The sequence below is a fragment of the Trypanosoma cruzi genome, genomic scaffold (genome assembly GCF_000209065.1).
Source record: "Trypanosoma cruzi strain CL Brener 1047053516747 genomic scaffold, whole genome shotgun sequence".
NCBI classification, from domain to species: domain Eukaryota; phylum Euglenozoa; class Kinetoplastea; order Trypanosomatida; family Trypanosomatidae; genus Trypanosoma; species Trypanosoma cruzi.
The window spans coordinates 74,309-82,247 of NW_001849531.1; the positions used below are offsets into that span (position 1 = coordinate 74,309).

The 7,939-nt window shown below is 50.8% G+C and overlaps 6 protein-coding genes across 6 annotated transcripts, besides 10 other annotated features; all 6 read left to right on the forward strand.

Moving 5' to 3' along the window:
- Positions 1 to 808: part of a sequence feature (areas not merged during assembly with more than two copies in the genome that could not be assigned to a particular haplotype) that runs on past the window's edge.
- On the forward strand, positions 156 to 779 carry Tc00.1047053510431.290 (uncharacterized protein; the record flags this gene model as incomplete). Its single annotated transcript, XM_814122.1, has 1 exon — positions 156 to 779. The coding sequence occupies one exon, from the start codon at positions 156 to 158 to the stop codon at positions 777 to 779; it is 624 nt and encodes a 207-aa protein (XP_819215.1).
- Positions 809 to 1,014: a sequence feature (areas merged during assembly that could not be assigned to a particular haplotype. This can correspond to areas where the two haplotypes were merged or to regions with more than two copies in the genome that were merged during assembly.).
- Positions 1,015 to 1,729: a sequence feature (haploid, Esmeraldo-like haplotype).
- Tc00.1047053510431.300 (trans-sialidase, putative) lies at positions 1,138 to 2,586 on the forward strand (the record flags this gene model as incomplete). The annotated part of the gene is made up of 1 exon (XM_814123.1): positions 1,138 to 2,586. One exon carries the CDS (start codon positions 1,138 to 1,140, stop codon positions 2,584 to 2,586), a length of 1,449 nt encoding a protein of 482 aa, XP_819216.1.
- Positions 1,730 to 2,006: a sequence feature (areas not merged during assembly with more than two copies in the genome that could not be assigned to a particular haplotype).
- Positions 2,007 to 7,939: a sequence feature (heterozygous, Esmeraldo-like haplotype).
- Positions 3,115 to 3,154: a microsatellite.
- On the forward strand, positions 3,198 to 3,818 carry Tc00.1047053510431.310 (hypothetical protein, conserved; the record flags this gene model as incomplete). The annotated part of the gene is made up of 1 exon (XM_814124.1): positions 3,198 to 3,818. One exon carries the CDS (start codon positions 3,198 to 3,200, stop codon positions 3,816 to 3,818), a length of 621 nt encoding a protein of 206 aa, XP_819217.1.
- Positions 3,950 to 3,973: a microsatellite.
- On the forward strand, positions 4,172 to 6,139 carry Tc00.1047053510431.320 (hypothetical protein, conserved; the record flags this gene model as incomplete). The annotated part of the gene is made up of 1 exon (XM_814125.1): positions 4,172 to 6,139. One exon carries the CDS (start codon positions 4,172 to 4,174, stop codon positions 6,137 to 6,139), a length of 1,968 nt encoding a protein of 655 aa, XP_819218.1.
- On the forward strand, positions 6,489 to 6,803 carry Tc00.1047053510431.330 (hypothetical protein, conserved; the record flags this gene model as incomplete). The annotated part of the gene is made up of 1 exon (XM_814126.1): positions 6,489 to 6,803. The coding sequence occupies one exon, from the start codon at positions 6,489 to 6,491 to the stop codon at positions 6,801 to 6,803; it is 315 nt and encodes a 104-aa protein (XP_819219.1).
- Positions 6,909 to 6,970: a sequence feature (T-rich).
- Positions 7,007 to 7,032: a microsatellite.
- Positions 7,165 to 7,184: a microsatellite.
- Positions 7,269 to 7,934, forward strand: Tc00.1047053510431.340 (hypothetical protein, conserved; the record flags this gene model as incomplete). Its single annotated transcript, XM_814127.1, has 1 exon — positions 7,269 to 7,934. One exon carries the CDS (start codon positions 7,269 to 7,271, stop codon positions 7,932 to 7,934), a length of 666 nt encoding a protein of 221 aa, XP_819220.1.

Genomic DNA, 7,939 nt, shown 5'->3' on the forward strand with positions numbered 1-7,939 from the left:
TGTGCTTGAGGGGGATGGGGGGTGGCGAGGCGCATGCTTTCCCGTGTTGCCAATGACCTCCTGACTTGAGAGAGGCATGAGGAGCCCAGGAGAAGTGTCTGTTGTCATGAGCATCAGCGGGTGACATCAACAGGAACGGAGTGACTGTTGATCACATGACTGTCGAATTTGTCGCTGCGAGCACGAAGTATGAGAAACGGGCTTGCCAAATGACACAACAGATGGGGAACCTGACGGACGCTAAAAGTCTGACAGGAAGAGCATCCAGGCAACATCTGGAAAAAGTAAAAAAGGAGCGATTTTCTGACAAGTTCGCTAGTGTTGTATGTGAAGTTGTTGTTTTTGTCCGCATGACTCTTGTTTTCCACGTGCTTTGCGTGGGCAATGGAAGCAGAAGGCACGGACTGATGGTGCGAGTTCTTCTTTGTCTCCTGTCGGCGTCTGGAACAGTGAATGCGACGGCGGATCCATCCACGCACTTTTCAGTAGCCGCGGCTGTTGTCTCTGCCACGCCTGCGGCTGCTGCTCTTGCACAGCCTGACGTTGCTTTGCGGGATGGTGAGGCTTCGTTGTTGTACGGCAGGGCAAAAGTGGGCAAGACCCCGCCAGAAGCACTTGGAACCTCAGGTGGTCATATTTACGAATATCAGAGACGTGTGTGCACCTCCATGTTTATATCTCGCGTTTTCGCCTTCTGTACACGGCCGTGGAGAATGAAGTTGTTGTTGTTTTCTTTGTTTGCAGCACTTGGGATTCCGTTCGCTCCTACTTTCTGTTGATTGATGCCGTTTTCCGGAGAGCGTCTTCTCCCGTGCGTGAAAGTCAGTGTCTCTGCTTCTGTGTGCGGTCTCACAGTGCTTGAGCCGTCTTGGAAGGTGAGAATAATGACTGCAGTGGCTACGAAGATGCTGATGTGTTGTACTGTGGATGCGTGACGCCAACCAATCTTCTGCCACGTCCTGTTTTGGCGCTTGTTTTTCAATTTGATTTCTTGCACACAAACCAACACACACATATTTATATGCTCTCAGGTGTTGCTGCAGTGAAGGCACCCAACGCACACACAACCGTCGCCGCGTGACCGGATCCAGCGGAGGGAGGAGGGAAGGAAGCGAGGGTGAGCACCAGAGGCCCAACATGTCCCGGCATCTCTTCTGTTCTGCGGTGCTGCTCCTCCTCGTTGTGATGTGGATGTACTGCAACTCTTGTGGTCCCGCAGCCGCTGAGGACAGCAATTCAGGGGATGTGCGGCTGCCGCAACGGGTCGGTCTCTTTTTGCCGCATAAGACGTCGGTGCTGCCGAAAGAGGGGGCGGGTCCGGGTGATGTAAGGGATGCATTTGTTTCACCCTCTATTGTCAGTGCTGGAGGAGTAATTGTTGCTCTTGCTGAGGGTCGGAAGTGGCATAGTGCACCGCAGCATCCAGCCGCCAAAACCCTTGCGATTGATATTGTTGCGGGGTACCTCAACGCTACGGAGCCGTGGCCGTCCATGGTCGCCTATATCACCTCCAGTAAGTGGAATGCACACACCGTCTTTGAAAGAGAAACCCCAAAGGATGGGTTGGGCATTGCGATTCTACCCACGTCACTTTCCAAGGGCAACGAGCTGTTCCTTCTTGTGGGAAGCTCCTACTTTGTTTTTGATGCTACTACGCAGCATTGGGTTGAAGGTGGAGGGGACATCTATTTGGTTAAGGGTGAGGTCACGCCGTCCACGGAAGACGAGCCGAGTAAACGGGTCCGATGGGGCAGACCTCAATCGCTGTTGGGGCTGATCAGCGAACGTACCAAACAACTTGGCCTGCACCACGTTTCCGGTGCTGGTGGCTCAGGCATTGTGCTTGAGAGGGGCTGGTTTGTGTTTCCCCTGACGGCGTTAAAAGGCGAAGAAAAAACCGTTTTTACTATTTATTCAGTGAATGGCGGCAGCAGCTGGGACGTCGGCACAGGCACGCCTCCTGGGTACTGCATGGACCCTCTTATTGCCGAATGGGAGGAAAAACTTCTCATTGTTGTTTCTTGTACGGGTGGCCGCAAAGTGTTTCAGGCGGGTGACATGTGGGACACATGGACGGAGGCTCCCGGGGTACTGTCACGCTTGTGGACCAGCGAGCCAAACCCTCGGGGGCTAAATTTTGCGTTGGGAGATCTCCTCACTCTGAACTTTGGCATAAGGAGTCTCATTCTGTACACTCAGAAAGGGTTTCCCCAGGGGAAAGGCAAAGTCAATGCGCTCTACCTTTGGGTCACGGATAATAACCGCGCGCGTCCTGTTGGTCCAATTTCTATGGATGATGATAGGGAGAGGACGGTTGCCAACAGACTGCTGCACTCAAATAATATGCTGTACCTTCTGCATGAGAAAAGAGCTCAAAGTACCGATGCCATTTTTCTTTCCCCACTGAAGGAGGAGCTCGACACAATTATGTCTGTTGCGAATAGTTGGGCACTGATGGACATTTTCTTTTCCGGGTTGTCTATACCCACGGATGGGCTGGTTGCTTTTTTGTCCGATTCAGCCACTTCTGACACGTGGATCGACATGTACCACTGCGTGAATGCAATGGACCGTTCACTTCTGTAACTGATGGACGAGCCCGTCAGTCAATTTGTGGGCGTGGGAGGGTTTGTTTTGCAGATACGGGCTCCTTTGGCTGGGCACAGTTTGTTCGCCGTTTGCCTGAGGAACAGTTCCTTCAGGCAAGACGGATGAAAGTTATTTTACCGTTGGAAGGGGAGAAACGACGTCGGGCACGGGATGCTTATTGTCTTGTGGCACGCGATCAATTTTCTCCCATTTGATGCGTTGAGTGCTTTACGGAAGGGGGACCACATGCGTATCATTATTGAGCTTTGGATCACCGTTTGGTTGCGTTTGAACACACGACGCTTCAAATGTTGTGTTAGCCGCTGGGGGGTTGCTGTGGTTTCATCCGCTTTTGGCACTGACGGCTCTTTGTGTGTTTGGGAAGGGGCTTACTTTTGTTGTTGTGTGTTTGTTACTTGAAGAAGGTCTTGTGATGGGGGTGGATGATGGCTGGCGGCGGGACGGCCAGAAACCGGCATGATTGGAGGCATCGCAAGCGGCGTGCCGTGTTTCGTGGCTTCTGGCTTTTTTTTTCTTTTTTTTTACTTTTTTGTTTTCTTCTTTTATCTTACTGTTTTTGCTCTTAGCGCGTGTTCAGGGACGCGTAGATGGATATGTTTACAATTCTTTCAGCGTCAGGTGATCCGGTTGTGATTCCGCGGGACCCCGCAATCATCTGCCAATCTGCGTGGCTGCAAGCAGCACTCGACATTGGGGAAGAAGAGGGAGTTGTGCCTATAGCTAGCACACAGACACTGCAGTGCCTGGTGGCCTATATGAAACACCACGCAGCACACTCCGAAGATGACGAACAGGATATCGAGCTTCCAGTTTCATGCACGTGTACGAGCAGTCCTGCCGGGCTGGGGTATGATGTACACGTAATACTGCCGCCTAGTGACATTGCTTTTTTGGATGATTGCGTTGGAAGGAACAATTCATGGCCTCTGGAGACGCAAGAGTTGTTTTTAGAGCTATTAGTAGCTGCTGACTTTGTGGGACACAGTCGCCTAATGAGGGTATGTGCAGCGTACTTTGCCTGCCGACTCATGTCCGCTACGGAGTCGGACATTTTGAGGTGGTTTGCGATGCAGGCGCCACACGACGGGAGGGAGAATGGCGTGGGATTACCCGATGAAAAGAAGGATGGCCTCCTCCTGTTGCTTTCTGACGAAGACCGACTTTATTTTTTGAGGGAGATGAAAAAAGTCCTGAATATCGAGGAGTGAATCAGTCAATTTTTGCTTGTGTGCGTGACCGGCGGCGTTCCCCTTAAAAGAGGGTTAAATGTCATGACGATGATGCGCCATTTTATTTCCCTCCACTTTTCTTAAAGCGTTTTTTCCCTTCCTCTTACACCATATATACATATATATATATATATTTGCTTCACAGCCAATTGTGTTTTTATGCACTTCTTTTTCTTTTTCTTTTGGCTTTTTTTCTGACACAACGTGGCCCATCAGGTCTGGGAGACGTAACGAACAACAAAAACACACACGCCGAGAGAGACAAAACAGGCGGCAGTCACTTTGTGTGGTTCTGTGAGGATTTGTTCGGGGAGTCCTCTCCTCAAGTTTTAATGCCGCAGAATCCCCAACCGAAGCCTTCTGGCACAAAGACGACATTGGCGCTCCGCAGTTCGCCGGCGCCCCCCGTGGACAGCGGAAAGGCTGAGATTGCGGTTGTGGGTTCCCGTGTTGTTCGCCTTCTCCGCGATGCGCGGGCGTCGGTGCGGGCACACCAGCGCCCTGACACCCCGTTGGCCAACGCGGCCCCACCGCGGCCGAAGCGTGGCAGTCGCTTGAGCGCAATTGTTGCATCCGCTTCATCGAGCCCCTCGCAGCTGGTAACGAGTGCCCAAAACTTTGACCGCGCGATGTTTGAGTCTTCATTAGATGCGGCAAAAGGTATTCCCCAGCTGCAGTTAGAAAAGCTGGCCGAGCTGAAGCTATGGCTGGCTAACCCACATCATCATCTTTGGGATACGGCAGTGACGAGATTGCTGAATATGGTGACGTCGACAAACACGGAGGCGCAGGTCGTGATGACTGCGGCCTCCATGCTTTTACGCCAGAACGAGGTGCATCAATTTTCGGGTCTTCCTTTCGTTATTCGACGTATACATGGATTATGTGAGGGAGGCTCAGATGGAAAAATGTTAGAGGAGATTCTGATGCGTGAGTCCCTCATGCAGCCATTACTCCAGTTAATGAACACCAGGGAGCTAGCGGACACCCATACGAATGTGCTGTGGGATGTTTTAGAAATACTCCGAAGCTGTAGCGCTAACAGTGGTGTGATCTTAACACAGTTGGTGACACTGGGAGTGATTACTGGCGCAAATGCGCTGGTGAAATACATTTTGTCCTCGACGTGTGATTCGCCTTCTAAAGCAACTTCTCCTTCTTCCTCTAGTAACGTACTCTGCACGCTTCTTCCTTCGTTATGCTTGCTGTACCGCAATCTCAGCACACAGTATTCCCAACTTTTGCGCAAATTGGGCTCCCTCGATCTTCTTGTAGACATCTTGGATCGATTTCGTGAGGATGGGGTTGTGGTGCAAGCGGCAGCTCGAGCAATGGCAAAAACGGTATTTGAGGATTGCTCGCTGGAACACTATCAAAAAGGGAATCGTGCCTGTCGTGCTTTGGTTGCCGCACTGGAGGCAAATTTATTATTGGGTGGCTTGACTGTTAGTCGGCTCTGCGGCACCTTAGCACGGCTTGTGGAGGGGAGTCGGGAGCTGCGGGATTGGCTTATGCGTCATCATCATTGGGTGCTTGTACGTTTGGTACAGGCGTACATTACCCCACAGCAGGTGGCCACCGCAGTGCATGCAGAATCACCGCACGATTTAGAAGAGGCCCAACAAGAGGATTTGTTGCAAAACATCACATGGCTTGTGGGGGTGGCAGCCATCAGCGCCGAGTGCTCAACGTCGTTTGTAATTGAGATTACTCCCCTTCTTGTGGAATTTCTGAAGGACCTTGATGTGAAAAAATGGCATCTGACTTTTATTTATACCCTTATGTGTTTGAGTAATCTCTCCTTCTTTTTTGATGCTGTGGAGAGGATGGAGGGCGGTAAAGTGGCCCTTGTGGAAATTTACATGACAGCCGGCCTAATCCTTGCTGGGATCCTCTTTGATGGTGATACAGAAGCAACAGTGGAGGCAACGCGGATACTAGGGAACATGAGTCTCACCAATGCAGGACGGGATTGGATGGAGTCGTACCGCTGCGATGAGGTGTGCATCGTTTTTCTGGGACACGAGGATCCTCGTATTGTGTACAACTGCTTTGGTATTCTGCTCAATTTGACAGCAGCCGATACCTGTCGTGTGGCCTCCGACCCGGATCTTATGCAGATGTTGTTGCGGCATACTGGGAGGTACACACGTGAGGAGTCTATCGAGGCTGAAAGGATCAGAGAGAATAGCCGTGGCATTACTGATTCCAGCGGCGACGAGGATCAAGGTCTCAGCTACACGGATCAGATTGCCGACGTTGTGGAGAAGCTTCTCCTAAACCTAAGCGGTCTCATCTAGATGATGAAGGAAGTAGATACCAAGTGCGCATGAATAAATGTGAGTTAAAACACAAACTCTGGTCAAAGGAAAAAGGAGCGTTTTGGTGCTATCAGTTTTTCTGTCCATCTCTGACTAAGCAGCGGTGCCGCAGCGGCGGAAAGGGTGGTGGTGGCTGAAACATCAACCCCAACGAATAATGATAGCGATCATCATAACAACAGTTTTTTTGCTTTGGCCGTTGACTTTCCTTCTAAAAATCCCACCTTTTCTTCCTTCTTTTACACCCACACCCATTCACCCAAACAAACAAATGAAACAATGCAGGGAAGAAAAGAAGGACCACAAATAAAGGGGGAGGACGGCAGCAATGGGCGGGCAAACCGGCGTGGATGGCGCCCGTGACGTTCCGCAGTTTGGGTGGTACCGGCCCTGTTACTTGCCGTCACGTGATCCACCCAAGAGCACCTTTCCGCCCCTCTCGAAGGTCGTTGTGAGCGAGGGGCTGGATGGCAACGTGAGCGATGAGGAAGCGTTAAAGCGGCGAGCCGAGTTGGGGTTTGCATGGGAGCGGATGAGACCAATCACAGAGGTGTGGCATGGCCCTACGATTGATGACAAGGTGCCGCCCGCAAAGGACTATGAGCGGCTGCTGTTAGATGCGTCATCGGGGAGTCTGCGGTAGTCGTCAAAGGAGGTTGTTTTTTTTTTTTTTGTGTGTGTTTTATCCCCACCCTTTATTCCGGGTATTCACTGTGTTCAGTGTGGCCGTATTTTGCGGGACGTGTTCTTTTATGTGTGTTTTGCCCTGTCTTTGTCATTTTTTTTTTTTCGTTTTTTCTTTTGTTCTTGCGAATTATTATGTTTGGCTTGTTGGCAATAACACACACAAAACACAAAAACAAAAACAAAAAAACGCAGAGAGGAGGTGCGGGGAGGCAGCGAAGGTCAGGGGGAACGGCGCAGCGACGCGTGGGGCTTGAGAAGTGAACCGTTTGACAAAAACAACAACAAAAAGAAACCCGAAGAAAATATCATCCCATCAAAACAACAACAACAACAACAAAAATAAGGGAGGGAAAAAAATAGTGCATAAGAGGAGGACGCACAGACAAAAGAAAACACACGCAGCGGGAAAAAAAGAGGGGTAATGGGAAATAAATACGAGGAGGAGTACGGAAAGGTCCAGCTTCCTCCACGACGGAGCGAGGACGGGGGCCTTCGAGAGGGCATGTTGATCATCCGCGCTGATGAGGATTGCGTTGGCGCGGCCGGCGATTGTGAAAACGGTTTTACCCCACACCCCGCGCGAGCATTCGCGGAGATTTATTTGCAGCCTGTTGTCCGTTCAGTTCTCACGGCAGAGCAATTTATGCGCTGGTCAAAACGCGAACTTCGGCTGGAGGAAGCCAACTTGTGGAGTCTTGTACTGGAGCTTTTGCTGGATGCTGAGCAGGGCAGTAAATACAACCCGGACGCTATTGGCATTGCTGACGTCCAGCCTCATCGTCGCTGGTATGTGTCTCACCTTTCACACATACAGGAATTGCTGCAACGTCATACACTCTTGCGCCGCATGAACATTGTTGTGCGCTGGCTGGAACAAACTTATAGAGAGGGGAATACATTGCTTAAACTCTCAGCTTCACGTTCTCATGAGGAGGCTGTTTTATTGCGACAGATTATTCTGTCTCACCTACGTGGTGGCGAGCTTTACAGGGCTATTGATTTGGCTGTCACGGCAGGCGACTGCACATACAGTTGTTTACTGAATGCGGCACAGATGCAAACGGTGTATGAATCATGGTTTCATTGACGCCA